We start from the raw sequence: 16,317 nt of genomic DNA on the forward strand, positions 1-16,317 counted from the left end.
TCGTTCTTGGTGATGAGACCCATTAGTGTTGTGTCGTCCGCAAACTTCACAAGGTGGTTGGAGCTATAGGTTGGTGTGCAGTCGTGTGTCAGCAGGGTGAACAGCAGGGGACTGAGCACACAGCCTTGAGGGGCCCCTGTGCTCAGGGTGATGCTGTTGGAGATGTTGTCAACAAGAACTGCTTGAGGCCTCTGGCTGAGGAAATCCAACAGCCAGTTGCAGAAGGAGGTGCTGATGCCCAGTCTGTCCAGTTTGCAGATGAGTTGTTGTGGTAATATGGTATTAAATGCTGAACTGAAGTCTCACATATGAGTCTTTCTTGTCCAAGTGAGTGAGAACTGGGTGGAGGGCAGAGCAGATTGCATCTTCTGTGGATCGTTTTGCTCTATATGCAAACTAGTATGGGTCCAGGGTGGGGGGCAGGTTAGATTTGATGTGTGACATGACTAGTCGTTCGAAGCACTTCATGATAATGGTGTCAGTGCCACAGGACGGTAGTCATTGAAGAAGGATGGGGATGATTTCTTTGGCAAGGCACTTTTACAAATCCCAATAGTTGAACTTTAGAAAAGTGTGTCAATTTCAGTTGTTTAAACAAAATTAAAGAAAAAATAACAAAAAGTTAAGTTAGATCAACACATTATATTGAGTTGGGTAGACATACATCTTAATTCAATTACGTGTTACCAATTGAAGTGATTCATTTAAATTGGATCAACTTTTTTCTTTTTAGAGTGAGCAACAATATTAAGTTAAAGTTGGGTCCAACTGTAGTATTTAAATTGAATAAACTTAAATTCATTAGGTTGAACCTAAATACATTAAGTTGACCCAACCTAGGTACATTCAGTCGGACCAATATGATTCATTTTTGTTCAAGTAAAGCCATCTTATAAGGTGAAAATCCTTTCCATAATTTTTTTATGTTCATTCAATGTGAAAGTTATTTGAGTGCGGGGCTCGAGAGAATCTGTCAATCAAACGCATTGAACGTTCAACACGAGACAACTTACTTTTATTGAGGCATCTTATTGGTTAGTTTTTAACTTTAATAACTTAAAATACAGAAAAAAATATTGTGAAAAAAATTAGAATTAAAAAGAACATGTTTAGGGGAAAACAAGGTATCAGAGTAAGAATGGCAATTCTGACAAACAGAATGACTGAGTAATGGCTGTTAATTTCTCTATAGAAGTCTATGGGATTATGAATTCTTGGGTCACTAAATCCAGTTCTCAAATACAGTCAATGGTTAATACACACTCTAAATTGCAAGAGATTTTGGTTGGTGCCCACTGGCCTTTTTTTTCTCGTATCCCATGAAGTCATTCTCCATCCAACCCAGACCTCAGTGAATTGTAACCACTGAGGCCAATTCATCTTGCAACTATTTACTTTTAGGGACAACATTAACATTGCATATTTAAAGTGGGCATTTATGATTAAAGTAAAACCGTCCGTCATCTGTATCTTTTAGGTGAAAAGCATGAAGTGGTTCTATTCATCTTTCTTTTTTAAACCAGCTGCAATGAAATACCCCAACATGAGAGCAGTTCTGTTGGGTGGAAGCTATGACTATGCTGCACATTATGGTTCTTGCAAACTTCTCATGCCGGACATAAGGTCAGCATTATGTAAGAATGACATAACCTGCATCTAAAGTGTCCTCAAGTTGCATTTAACCCTGCCAGCAGTCAATGTAACCATTATGTCTTGCTTTGTTCACTAAGGAAACCAAACCACCAGATGTTGGAGGATTTCTGAGGATTTCGTTACAAAGAGCACATTTTTTAGTCACATAGTGTTTATAAATACACGATCAGCAAACAGACTGGACTATGCCCGTTGCTAATACAGAGTCTGCGGGCTCGCCAGCTAGATTTAAGCAAATACTTTTCCCCAACCAGTTTTTGACCCATTTCTACAACTTCCACATGCAGGAACTCTCCCCGGCCTCGAAAGATCTAAAGGTGGACATGTGTTTTACACATTTGGGCAGAATGAAGGGTTTAGATGAGAAAAAAGGCATGCGTGGAACAGAGACATCAAAGTAATTGTGTGCATATGGATCAGAGCTGGTGTAGTCTTTTTTTATGATGAAAAGATGACAGTTGCTGAAATGTCACATCCATGTTTTGTTTCAATAACTAAAAATGTTCCAAATGATATGAATTTAATAAATGAAAGCATTCATTTTATAATCAGCGAGCCGAGCCATGGCTGATTGAAACCACCTCTGTAGTTGGGAAACTTTGAAAAACTGACGACATGCAAAGTTTGGGGATAAAATGAAAGATGACAATTACATCAAGAATCTTTCAACTGACACGCACAAATAGTGAGGTAGGAAATCCACCTTTTTTTTTTAAATATAATAGATATTCTACCATTTTTCTTCATTTCTGGATTTCTGGGGATTGTGTTTAAAAGTGAAACAAATCAGCTTGGTAAGATGTTTTTACTTTGCATCATTCTATGAGGAGTTTAAGATAAACAGACATGTTGGTTTTGATCAGGGGTCTGCAACCTGAGACTCTGGAGCCACATGTAGCTTGTTTATATCTCCATTGTGGCTCTCTGGTTAAAGAAAATAAAATGTTCAGGGGATAAATTGATTGATTTAGTATATTAGATTTATGAATTTATGGCTAAGATTCTCTAATAACAGTAAGATTAACTTTAAGTTTATCAGCCGCTGTTAATATTACATGAAATCAAAGGCCTTGTGTTCCCTCCAGAAAGCACATTTCCAAAACTAAGCAAAATATTGGTAAAAAGTTTGATTTTCTTTAAGCTCTGTTTAGTATTAGGATAAGTGCAAAACAATGTTCAGTTGCTGTCCAGATGGGAGAAGAGAAAAATATGCAATTGTTTTAAATTTTTTTGTTTTGGAACTTAAACCAATGAAGTCATATTTCTGTTCAGGTTAACATTAGGGAGTAGGAAAAAGGAGGTACAGCCTTCCAAAAGAACAAAAGAAAATGCCTTTGTTGATATGCATTCACATTTTTTCATGGAACTACAACAGTGTCCTTATTTTTAAAGAAACTATTGTCAAAAGTAAAAACCAGTGGTATAATTAGAATAAAATGTTGTCTTCTATTTATATTTCACTGTTTTTATTCATGCCATAAAGCAAAGGCTCAATTATATTAGAGAAAACACCATAAATACAAGGAATCTTGAACTTTTTCAAAGGGTTAAAAAAGACTTTGTGGCTCCTAAGTTTTTTGTTAAGGACAAACCAGCCTGAATGGCTCCTTTAGTGTTGAAGGTGACAGACTCTGCATATAAAGACTCATTTGGGCTTAAATCAGTTTGGAACCTTTAATTAATTTCTCTGCCTAATTACAGTTGAAGGCTATGAGAAAAACTAAAACAGACTGTAATGAGATCACACTTTTTATTCAGAACTAAAAATGAAATGCAATAAAGTGAACAAAAATGGTGTATAGTTTCAAAAGAAAACGGAATAATTTAATCTCTATCACTTCTTTAATCAAACCAGAATGCAAACATTGTGTTGTCTACTTTAGAAATATCTCAATGGGTGTAGGTGAAATAATATGAATTGGTCATCAAAGCCAGGAAACAAAATGGCTGGTTAGTAGCTGGTTTAGAATTCCTGCACACATAATTTTTGGAATGAGATGCCAAATTGAGATCATCCAAAATACTTTTTTAAAAATAATCCCTGATGAGGCAGAAGTGAATATAAAAATAATATTGTATGAATTTGAAATAGACATGATTTGGAAATAAAATATGAAGCCAGAAACAGCGACTAAATGAATAATATAGTCTTTTTTTTTTTTTTTTTACTTCTAATATTTTTTGTTGTTGCACTTGATGTAATGAGCTCAGCTATTTCCCAACAAAATCACTTAACTCTTTCTAACACAGTGGAGTTTGACTTACTTTGCTGGTTGATGATGCGATGCTCCGCCTCAATCCTCAGGCATATGGACTGCGCCAGCTGTTTGGAAATTCTCTGGAAGGAATCAAAGTCTTCCACAGTGTACACGTGGCTCTCTGCGGGTGAGTTGGCAATGGCCTCGAGCTCGGATCGTACTGCGTCTTTAATCCCCACAGCAAAGACCTCCACATCAGCGTTCCTCAGTTTAGCAGCCGCATCTTTGAAGGCGTCGGAAGACTTCCCGTCCGTGATGAGGATAGTCACACGAGGTACATTTTCACGTGCACCCCTGCTGCTCTGGAAGATCTTCTGCCTCACGTAAGTCATGGCTTTGCCAGTGTTAGTGGAGCCACCACGATATGGAAAAGTCCTTACAGCCTTTAGCACCGACTCCAAGTCTTTGTGGGTGTTCAAGAAGAACTCAGTGTGAGGGTCTCTGCTGTACTGGACCAAACTGATCTGAACTTTTCCTGGTCCAACATCAAAAGTGCTCACCAATGTCTCAAGGAAAGCTCTTACTTTGACAAAGTTTGCAGGACCAATGCTGTAGGATCCATCAACCAAGAACACAACATCTGCCATCACATCTGCACCAAGAGAACATTCTGAATGGGGGGGAAGCAGAAAAGCAAAGTTATGATATTTGGATGATGAATGCTTCAGGCTGCAATAAAAAGAAAGTTTATTGACATGTGAAGATGGATTGCAAATGCTTCCCAAAATAATGATAATTGATTCATTTAAATATATTTCAATCACCAGGAACATCTACGGTTTGAATCCATATCTTTAAAAATCGAATGTGTGGTGTCTCCTCACCCATTGAGACCTGAACAGGCAGCGTCTTCTGCATGACACTTATTGGTTCGCTGGGTGTTAGCCCCTTAAAAGCAAACAAATTCACTTGGTACTCCGTATCTGGAGAAAGGTCTTTGACCACCACAGAGGTCTGCGTTGCTCCAATATAGGCATCCTGCTGTTTGCCACCAGCTATCATGGGAATCATCTGGACCCTGTATCCAGAAACATCACTTATGGAGGCATCCCAGGTCATTCGCATGGATTTAGATGCTACCTCCACCACTTGGAGGTTATAGGCAGGTTCAACAACTGTAATAAATCCATAAATTAACCAATTTATGTCACAGTAAATCAAATTACCTTATTTAAAAAATTAAAAGACTTCTTAAATCATTTCCTCACCTTCATCTCCACTGATGATCACATTAAGTTGATTATCCACCGCGGAACAAATCTGGGTAATCAAATCCCTCTGCAAAGTCGGAATCATGTCAAAGTTAGCCACACTAAAGACATGATTGCTGTGAGGAGCAGAGGCCAGTAGCTTCATTTCTGCTTCATCCGCTTGATGAATACCTGAAATGTGAAAAGAAAAACTCAGGTCAAAGTGTTTTTTAAAGTGTTTGCTTCTTTGTGTAGTGGAAGCCCTGGAAACCCAGCTGTGGTTGCAATTATCAACCAAATCTGTGTTCAGAATTTTGAGGCATAGTATTACATTTAGAGCCATTGTGTAAATTCCAGATTTCTGTTTCGCCAAGAGCCTGTAAATACTGGATGAAATTACCAATAAACCAGTTAGAGTTTTTTCTCTCCCCTTTAGCTAATCAGAATTAGTTTTTTTTCCTTTAGTGTCCGGAAAATTTGGCAAAAATGATGTTAAACATTGAAGCAGAAACACGTTTTAAAGCATTTAGTGCAGCCAGAGTGGTTGTCTTAAATGAAGCTGTGTATGGGACAAAGATGGTCTGCATAAAAAAGGAGATTATTTAAAACACATGTTTTATTCCTATAATAATGATAAGTGACAACGTTTAAAGATATTTTTATAAGTTAAATGGATTATAAACACATGATCATGAACTTGGATGAATTGAGATGGACAACTGAAACCACCCAAAGTGAACTCAAACCAAGATGAATTAAATGTTATTTAAGGTCAAAAACATAGTAATGTGATCAACATAAAACAACAAAAATATCTATTAAGACTGAAACTGTCTCTCACAAAAGCTGATCATCCAATGATGATTTCATGAAAACATTTGTCTGCTTTACTGATTACTGCTTGTGTAAATCACCAACATGCGACTGTTCATGTTTGCAATCTATTTATGGCTTAAAAAACACCAGACTTCAGTTTTTTTTGTCACAATCCAAATATAAATAGGACTGGTGGGTTGGCTCCAGCAGCCCTGTGACCCCAAATGGGATTCAGTGAGTTCTGAAGATGGGTGGATGGATGAGACTCATCTGTTGAGGGTCCTGGGTTTTCTTCTGTTGTTGCAAACTGACATCAAAACATCCTCTGCTACTTTTCACACTTACACCCCAACCGCACTGTTCTCACGAGCAGTTTGTGATGATTATGTCTCTTTTAAATCTGCCTTTAAAATACGTTTTTTTTTTATCAATACCTTCCTTAAAAATATACAATGAATCCACATTGACCAAGTATTAGCATGAACTAAATCTCTTGTCTCTGAAAGACGGTAACAACAACCTACAAAAGTCTGTTCTCCTAATGGAAAGTCTGACAGAAACCTACTGTAAACAGTCGGAGAGCTTGTCAACACTTGCTTGTAATGTAATTGATGCAAAAAACTTTCCCTTGTTACTGCATTGCGTCATTACAGGTAGATTCTTTTTTGTTTTGCAGTCTTTCAAATCTTCAACTACAAGTGGAAAATGTGTGATGTGGATTGCCGGCGTACCAAGAACAAAGGTTTCCACCCCCATGCTCTTGATCTGCTTGGTATAGCTGTCCACTGGATCCTCAGATTTGCCATCTGTAATGATCACAAGCACTTTGGGGAAATCTTTTCTTGCGCCGGCTGCCTCAGTGAACGTGTTTTCCAGAAGATAGTTGAGGGCGTTGCCTAGATCGACAAAAAAGATAATTTATATATCCAAAGAGTTCCAGTGAAAAATGACAGTTAAAATATTTTACATTGACCCCTATCTTGTAGTTTGTTAAAAAAAAAAGACATATTTTCTATATTGATGATTCTGTTAAAATAAAAAATACAAGATTTATATGTCACTTTGCAACAAAACCTAGATATACATAAAAAGTAACACGAAAAAGCATTTTTTTCCCCGATTACTATCCCCCCTAAGTGCTTGCAGCAGGAAAGAATTGAACACAATGACCTCATTTCAAACATCTCTGAGCAGCAATTAAAAATTTAGGACAATTTAGATGGTGGTTAACAGAATTTAATGAGGGAAGTCTTCAGAAATGATCATTGTAATTGGTGTCTATTCATGTCCATTAGATTAGTGTCCAAACTATTTACAGTCGATCTTTTTATCCAGCAGGCGTAACTGGATAAGAAGCTGTTAAGACTCAACACAAAGCAGCATTAGCTCATTTCATCTCTGATGAAACCCTGAGGAGCTGCTGCTGAATTCCGGTAGGTAGGAAAATGAACTGGTTTACTGACAGTGTACCCAAACAAAGCGTAACAAGACGTGTGTTGTAACCATTTGGCAACTTTCTTTGGAATGAAAGAGGGTTTGTCTTTTCATTTTTTCCTAAAAACACACTTTATTCATGAGGAAAATGCTTCAGATTCTTATTTTGTGCTTTCTGTTAATACTTTTAAATCTTTTTGTCATGAAAAAAAGGTCAACAACACAGTAAAATCAATAAAACAAATGGTTGAAATTTGTGATGAAACTGTAAAAAAGCTCTTTACCTGTCTTGGTGTTGCCTCCTTTCAAGGACAGTGAGCTGACAGCCTTAAGGAGTGCTGATCGGGTGGTGTGCTGATTGAGGTTAAATTCAGTCCGGGCATCGTTGCTGTACTGGACCACTGCCACGCGTGTTCTGTCCGCATTGATCTGAAAGGCTTCGACTGCGGCTGAGATGAAGCTGCGAATATGTTGGAAGTTTGGCCGGCCCACACTCCAAGAGCCGTCCACCAGAAATACCACATCAGCGACTGCACTGGCAAGGCATTCTGGGAGAAGAACAAGCAGCTTAAGCAATAGTGGACCAAGATACACTTGTTACACGTTATTCCTATTTTAGGTAAATAATCCCTTAGAAAAGAAGATCCTGATTTAAAATATATTTAAGGGTTCCACATTTCAGCATCAAAGCAACTGAAATGACATTTTCCTTTTCCTCTCTGCTATACTTCAACCTGGCTTTCACAAAGACTGTCAAAAAAAACAAACGCTGAACTGAAATTGATCTAGATTGGAAAATGTTTTTCCCTCTTTTTCCTTTTGTTTTTTGTAAACAAATAAAACTGTAGAAGAAACCAGATAAATCTGTGTTTTCTTCTCCTGCACCAGTGTTGGGGCAGTTATGGTTACTATAAAGGAAAAAAAGTATTTTATGTGTTGTGGATTATAAACAAAAACACTGAGTTAAAAAAAACTGATGGTTTGCTTTATTAAAATTGGATTTTAGGTTACAGTAGAGAAGCAAAAGTAACAAACTTTCCTCTTCGATCTTGTGTGGGGAACATATCAGCCTGACTTTCTTCCCATGAATTCATCAGAACAAAGCGTCTCAGTGTGAGAAGAACAATAGCCAGAGCTGCAGCAGCAGCAGTGTTATTAGAAAACTGCTCAGCAATTATTCCCACTTCTCTAAAGTTGAGCCTCTGCTTGAACAGCAGCATCAAGCCCCACCTTGAGCTAATAACCCAAACCAGTGATTTAATACATCAGAGAGTCATTTGCTCTCAGCACAGGGAAGTGTTGTGCTTTGACAGCCTCCCTTTTAATATGCAGTTTTTAAGAGTTGTAATACTTACTGACTGAATCAGAAGGGTTTGGCTTCGAAATGCCTTCTCTCGATCTACCACTTGACTCAACTGAAAGACCAACAAATATGACAGACCATACATTAAAAAAAACAGTTGTTTTAATGTTTTTTCAAACAAATTCCTTGGAAAAAACAATTGTCTTCATAAATGTAACAAAAACGTTGGTGAAATAGAAAACTGAAAGACTGATAACTCAAAGACCCATTCCAATATAAATGGTGTTTTGGGTGTTGTTAACGTGTTCTTATGACATGTTTCTCATGATGGAGGACACATGTCGAGAAAATTAAGCATAAAATTGCATTTCTGAGTATTTCGTAATTTAAATTGTGAATCAGAAGCAGCCGGAAAAATGGTGTTTAAAAAAGATCTTATTTGTAATATAGAAATACACTGGATGGACTACAAGCTCTCTGTTCCACTTGTAGACAAATTATCCATGTACGCCTTTGCTTTTTTGGTTGTGGTTGAGAGGGGCTTTAAGCTAGGAGAGCACTTAAACAAACAACTTTGTTTTGAGTGATGGGAAGTGGGGGCGGGCTTAGTCCGCTTCCAACAGTCCCATCCACATCTCAGAGGCAAATTTCTAATGAACTCCAACCGCACAGCAGAAACTGTTAGAAAATGACTCGATTTTTTTTTTATTTTGACTTAAAACTGCATAATCATAATTAAAAGATCAGTGAAAACCCTTTTAGTTCAGAAGATGATCAAGAGAGTGGGTCTTCAATTTTCTTTTTTTTTTTTAGAAGCTCAGTAAGTGGGTTCCATTCATCTTTTTCCATTTTATCGCTTTCGGGGTCACAGGGCTGCCGGAGCCTATCCCGGCCACTTATGGGCGAAGGCGGGGGACACCCTGAACAGGTTGCCAGTCTGTCGCAGGGTCACAATCACACACCCATTCACACTCACATTCACACCTATGGACAATTTAGAGTTGCCAATTAACGCAATCAAAGCATGTTTTTGGACGGTGGGAGGAAGCCGAAATCCCCGGAGAGAACCCACGCATGCACAGGGAGAACATGCAAACTCCACACAGGAAGGTCCCCCACTGATGTTCTGGTTCAGGTCCTCCAGCCGTGACTTGAACCAGGGGCATTCTTGCTGTGAGGCAAGCGCGCTAACCACTGTGCAACCGTGCAGCCACTTAGTGGGTTCCTGTACTATGAATTTCTTTATATTGCAGATGTATTTCTGTAATTTCTTCATCACAGTCATACATTTTCTTCGACCTCCTGGCAAAAGTGATCAAGCATTCACAAAGGACACTGACTTACGTGTGATCTGGCCGGAGATGGGAAGACTTTCCTCTGATCCAGCATATGCAACTATAGTAACAACATAATCCACATCTGGACTCAGGTCAGAGATGGAGGTGCTAGTCGCAGATGCTGGCAGAGAGACTTCTTTTATGGGTTCATCTACAAAAAAAAAGAAAAAAAATGCACAAAGTCAGAGGGAATCCATCAGGAAACGATTACATTACTTCATTTCTCCCCAAAATTAAAAACAGAGTTGCAGGAAAGCCTGATTCCAACTGTTGACCTGGGGACTGGAATAGCTGCATAAACACTTTAAAGGTATGACTCATTTAAATAAAAACTTTCCGCCTTTAAGCAAAACACATTGTTTTTAACCCTTTAGTGCAGTCAAATGAGCCAAAACTCTTCATCAACGAATTCAAGAAGTCAGTGGCTCAACATTTCAAAAAGAATAAATGAAAACGGACTCATGAAATGAATGAAAATAGACAGCCAGTCACTTTTACTGCAGAGATGACAGCACGGTTTTCAGATCATGTTCACATTTGGCCATTCCTTTGAGTCATGGAACTTTCAGCTAATTTTGCCATCCATGCATTTTGGTTAAAGTTTATAAAACTCTTTCCATTAAAGGTTAAGGTTTTTTAATGTAGAGCTGTGAAAATTTCAGAAAAAACTCAATTTTGGATGGTTGTCCTAACTACAAAGACTCTTCAACAGATTCCTCTGAACCTTTTAAGAACATTTCATATGGTAACTATTGGGATTTATAGTCCCTGTAACAAGTCACTAAAAATCCTTATTTTACCCTTTTTGAACAGACTTCTCCATCCATTAAGAGTAAGCTAAGTTATTTCCTATCATGTCCCAATCATTTATATTAAAATGTGCCACCAGGCATGAAATCACATTTCAAACAAGCTTACTGGTATATTAATTATTGAGACTAAAACTTTGACTGTTTGAACAATTATCTCAACAACAATTATCGTTTAAATGAATTAATATAATGTTCGTTCAGTGCCAGATCTCAAAACCCTTTTCTATAATCTGTTGTCAATTTGAAAATACTGAAATGTAAAGTTTTAAGGCAATTCTGTGTTCACATCTGTCATAGATATAAATGGCAAATTAGAAGTGTTTTTGTGTTGTTTGGATTTTTTTCATGCCAGTTTCACAATTCTTAACTAATTGAATACAAAATGAACATATTGTGCATTATTGCGTTGTAACATTTTTATGATGGCCTCTACTTCTTTGCAGCATAGAAAGTTGTTCATTATAAAAGCAAAAGTGTGCTAATGGCGGTTTGTGTGGCTAATGTTCAATGCTTGTTATCCCTTCACTTAGAAAAGTTCCATTTTTTTTAAATTTTTTTTTTAACTTGTCCTGTCCAACAGCTAGGCAGGCAGATGAGAGCTGAGGGCCTCTTGTGTTGGACATATTTTATTTTAACAAGAGGGGTTATTAATCTTCAAAAAAAAAAAAAAAAAAAAAGTTCCATATTTTGTGACATCATAATTGGTCCTGATAAATATCAAGAGCAGAGCATGTTGGCAGATCTTTAATTGTAGTTTAAAAACTGTAGGTTTCAAAATGGAGCCTTCCCCATTGAATGTCTGTGCTCAAATAAAAAAAAAAGCATTTTAAAAAGATGAGAAGCTTGATAGACATGAGCGCATACATCGCAGTGCTAATCATTGGTAATTTACCTCACCAACATTTGTGAATTGTGAAGGTTTTTTTTTTTTCCTGCCTCCTAGGCCAAACATCTTTCTGCAAAAATCCACACATGTAATTGTGGGTAATGTTGCAGCTTGCCAGGCAGATTGATTTACTCAGAACACTTGTAATGTTACGGCCTCAGCAAGATACGACTTGCATTGTTTTTGGCACCCACCTGTGTTTGAAGTCATTTGTATTCTGTAGCCTTGAATCCTTGACTGCGGCCTTCTCCACAACATTTGTACTGTATTCTCATTTAAAATCTTAAAACTCAAATCACTTGGAGGGTCAACTGCGAAGAGGAAGCATCAGCACAGTTATTTTTTTGATTCACAAGGGATAGAAGTATTGTGATAGTCAGCATTAAGGTTTTCCCAGCAATTCACAAAACTGGAGCGAGTAGTTCATGCAACAATTAGGGAGTAAGGAAAGACACTTTGGACAAAAAAAAATGAAGACAACAATTGAGACAACAACACGTCAACAACAAAAGTGTGACAAAACACAGTTAAGGACATTTAAACGGGGGGGTATGACATGTTGGCATATTTGGATCCAACCAGGAGAAGAAAGTAAAAACTGAATTTCACCAACAACCAAATGAGATTGATTCTGAACATTTTCACTTGTGTTCTTTTTAAACTGAACATTCCCAAGTTTTGCAGCAGCCTTGAATCCATCAAAAAGTGACCACTTTGCCTGTTTTTTAAAATTTCTTAAATGATTATATCACAGAGAATGCAAGCAATGACGCAGTCCCACAGTTTTTCGCAATCACATAAAACAATTCCATCGTTTTTATTGTGATCCAACCCGCTCGTTTATAGAATAAAAATCATCCCCTCCTGGCAAAAAAACAACGTGATTTGAAGCGGTTTGTCCATGACCTCAATCCAACTCAGGCGGACGGATTGAATAAATCTAAATTAGAATGTCCATTGCAAACCTCATAAAAGAATACACAACATCAGGGTAGACGTGTGCATATCTTTTCTCCTTTCCAAACATTCTCCACCACAGATTCTTAATCTATTTTGTCAGCAAGATTTTTAAAAAAAGTAGTATTGAAATATGCAAGTCCAGGTAAAAATAGTTCAAGAAGCAGAGGTTTTCACCATTTAAGTGTTGGTTAAACATGGAAAATCATGCGTTGTGTACATGTAAAGTTGTTTGAAACAACTTGAAGCAACTGACAAAAGTTTCTTCATGTACACATTATTTGAAAATATTTTAGAATGATATTCTTCAGGTTGGGGTTGCAAAACTTGAAGGCTGTCTAAAACCCTAGCTGGCTACAAAACAAAGTCAAATCTAAGATACTTCGGCCCTCACTTTGATGACACCAGGTTAGATTGTGCTTGAGATGAGAAAGTTCCACTGCTGATCCTGTTTTCAATGAGCGTGAAGATAAAAAAGTAAGGCATTCGTTTTGGGGAGTTTGCAGATCGAATAAATTGGCATTCTTACTTCTGACAAAAAGCGGACATTTGTAAAGCAGAAAGTCGAATAACTATGAACCGCTATCGAAGGCGCGCATTAAGGACCAACAGAAACTGAAGGTCTGGTTTATTAAGAAGAAAGACCGGCAGAGCTCTGAGGCAAAGTTCATCAGGAATTTAAAAATTCTCCTCAGTAAACATTTGTGGATGATTCTAGATTATTGTGACATTTCGTAACATTAAGACAGATGTATAGAATGGCCTACAACAGAAATCAACGTCTATTGAGTTTAAGATCCTTCACTTAAAGCTATCAGTGAACTTTGCCTGAAGCAGCTATCAAGGTGACAGCTGATAACGTCTTTTACTTGAAGACACGTAAAAACAAAACGACTCACATTTTTCTTTCCACTAGCTAGAGTTTGAAGAGCAACTAAACCACCAACCAGGTAGCTATGAAAGTGAAGAGTATCACTGTAAAATATTGCCGTGAAGCCAAGACTCAGAGTCCACAGACCTGATCAGGGCTTGACGAAGAGGATTACAGGACATCAAAAATGGGAGGAACTACCAACCTGATAAATAGTTTCATGAGTTGTAGGCTGCTGCTTCTGTTTCCAAGCTGGTGTAAAGCATCCAAAAAAAATACAAGAAAACCTCCATTTCTCACTTCAAACACGCAGAGAACCCCATCCTGCATTTTAGAGCTTGTCTTTAAAGCTTCATCCCGGGTTTTTTCCTTCTTTCATCTCCCCCTCTAATGTCCCTTTAAAACTCTGTCTTTTTCTTTTCCTTTGAGCTTTGGCCCCACTATGTCAAACCACTCCAAGCTTTACAATATATATGGCCCCATTACTGTGCCATGGAAAGTGGAGAGGCAGAAAGTAGAGACATAGAAGTTGAGAATCACAGGTGGTCAGAAACTCCTAAAAGAGAGCAGAGAACCCTTCTTTGACTGCACTTTCCACTTAAATCCATAGCTGCAGAGGAGCCTGTCTTCGCCACTTCAAAGCCTAAACCTCTGGAAAAAAAGTATAACTCATATTTTGTCTGTTCATTCTGTCAGGATAAAAGATGGAGGAAGGAAAGTTGGGCGCCTTCCTACCTTCTTCAGCGCCATCTCCCCCCCCCCCCCCCCCTCCGTTAAAGAAATGCAGTTTATAACAAGGCAAAGAAGTTGAACAAGAGCGCCTTCTGGTGTGAAAGAAGTTCAAACTACATCTTTTGTAAATGACAATGGAGACATTAACAAAAAGCTAATAAAATAGCCATTTTTACATTTATTTCATTCTTGATGTTTACATAAATGAAAATTTAAAAATGGAAACTTTTTGTTTTTCATAAAATAAATGAATTAGCTACAGTTATGACCTTTAACTTGTCCCCCAAAATCATATATTTTCAGTAAACTTTGAAGACATTTAAGAACTTTTTTCTATTTTAAGAAAAATAACAGAAAAAACAACAACTAAATAATCATTTGTATATTCTCTTACATCATTTTCTGAGCAAAATTTTCATATCTCAAAAATCTGACAGTCATATTTGGAAGGAAATATACATTGATTAAAAAATTAAACCAAAAGCACACATTGTTTCTTTCATAATGTGATATTTTTATTGAGACTTGAATGAAACAAGACATTGCAGGACAGAAAAAGAGCAGGGATGTTGAGCTGAAGGTCAAATATGTTGCTTCAAAGGGAAGAAGAGGAGGATGGGGAGCGACTTTACCTTGTTCCTGCGCTTGGGTGGACAGCAGCAGTGTCAGGAAGGCAGCTGCTGCCAGAGAGAGCCCACACTTCATCTTCAGCTCTTCTGATTCAGAGGCATATGTATAATAGCTATTGGCAGAGAGAAAGACGTTTAAGCAAAACTTGAAGGCTACCAGAAAAAAAAAATAACAGAGCTCAAATATTTTACTAAATTCCCCCTGAATATTGATAAATGTGAACCTCAAAAAAGTTAACATCCCATTTGCCAGAGTAATAAAAAAAAATTCAGTTTAACAGGTAAAGTCTGTTTTCTTAATGTTAATATTCTCTTTGTTGCACTCTCTAAAAAATATTCAGCAAAATTTTATCCTCATAATCGCTCCTAATGGAGACTTTGCGCATTATTAAAGTGGCGCGTAATTACGCAGCGCTGCGCTACGAAATACGTTTGCGCGTTTCTTGAATAGATAGATCTAACCATAAATACAGTCTAAGAAGTCATATTTAGTCGACAACATTATTCTATCAGAATTTTTTCACACAAACGGCTAGGGAAGCAAAGAGAAAACTTGGCACTGACCTATGAAGAAATTCCTTTTACTTTAGTTGGGGGAAAGGGGAAAAGGGTAAATTACCAAATGCGGAAAATGACACAAAAAAAGGGGGATCAAATATGTTTCTTTGCAAAAGTCTGAGGGAAAAAAAAAAAGAGATGTTCCGGGGATGAGGTAGGGAGCTCCGCGCGTGTTAGGTCTCCAGACTCCTCAGCCAGTCTCCAACCAAGTGGGAAGATTCTCCTCACAAACCGCTACTTAACAGGGGGCTGTTCCCAGTTCCTATGCAGACGAGCCAGCCCCCCAAGGAAAACTGAGGCTGCGAGACATACGGAGACGGGAACTCACACTCTCGGAAACTTTAACATACTTTTCTGCATTCCTTTCCGATGATGGACCTTCTGAGCGTCTGTCTCATAACGCGCAGCGCAAAACTGCCTTAGAGAAGCTGCGAATCAGTGGAAGGTCACTGCCAGAGACCTTTAACCTCTTCTTCCTTTCATGGATTAATGGGAAAATATCGCAACGTGATGAAATCTTCACAAGCTTGATCCATTTACGCGCGATGAACGTCAGCTCTGCAAAAGAGACTGCGCTGCAGTAGAAGCCCTAAACGTAGACCCAGGAGCAACAAATCATGTTTTAACACACAGCTGTGGAAAAACCGTTTCTATAACTATTATCTATTAAATAGCATAATGTCACAGAATGAACACAAATGTGTAGCGTTAATACTAATCCAAACTCGGTTAATATAAAACCTTTATAATAGAAAACACCAATTGTAAAATGTTTTAACTTCATAGAAATGTAGGGTTTCAACACAGAGTTTTTTTCAATCACATGTCTGGGTTGACTGTCATTTATAAGTTTTGAAAGATTTAAGAAATCATTAGACCAG

General features: G+C 37.7%; 1 protein-coding gene across 4 annotated transcripts in view; it reads right to left on the reverse strand.

The window, feature by feature from the left end:
- The window catches only part of LOC101172377 (collagen alpha-1(XII) chain), a 96,824-nt gene extending 81,197 nt beyond the window's left edge, over nucleotides 1-15,627 (reverse strand). For 3 of the 4 annotated variants that reach the window (XM_023952715.1, XM_023952714.1, XM_023952716.1), the window contains exons 1-10: nucleotides 15,443-15,627; nucleotides 14,882-14,991; nucleotides 11,884-12,000; nucleotides 9,999-10,142; nucleotides 8,707-8,766; nucleotides 7,636-7,899; nucleotides 6,649-6,813; nucleotides 5,120-5,293; nucleotides 4,736-5,026; nucleotides 3,919-4,521 (exon numbers count right to left, since the gene is read on the reverse strand). In XM_023952715.1, coding sequence (XP_023808483.1) covers nucleotides 3,919-4,521; nucleotides 4,736-5,026; nucleotides 5,120-5,293; nucleotides 6,649-6,813; nucleotides 7,636-7,899; nucleotides 8,707-8,766; nucleotides 9,999-10,142; nucleotides 11,884-12,000; nucleotides 14,882-14,954 — 1,891 coding nt within the window. In that variant the 5' untranslated portion in view covers nucleotides 14,955-14,991; nucleotides 15,443-15,627. The remainder of the gene's footprint in view (nucleotides 1-3,918; nucleotides 4,522-4,735; nucleotides 5,027-5,119; nucleotides 5,294-6,648; nucleotides 6,814-7,635; nucleotides 7,900-8,706; nucleotides 8,767-9,998; nucleotides 10,143-11,883; nucleotides 12,001-14,881; nucleotides 14,992-15,442) is intronic. The other variant, XM_023952717.1, reaches the window with a different exon arrangement.
- Between the last annotated feature and the right edge of the window lie 690 nt (nucleotides 15,628-16,317).

This window comes from Oryzias latipes, chromosome 24, assembly GCF_002234675.1.
Source record: "Oryzias latipes chromosome 24, ASM223467v1".
Classification (NCBI taxonomy): domain Eukaryota; kingdom Metazoa; phylum Chordata; class Actinopteri; order Beloniformes; family Adrianichthyidae; genus Oryzias; species Oryzias latipes.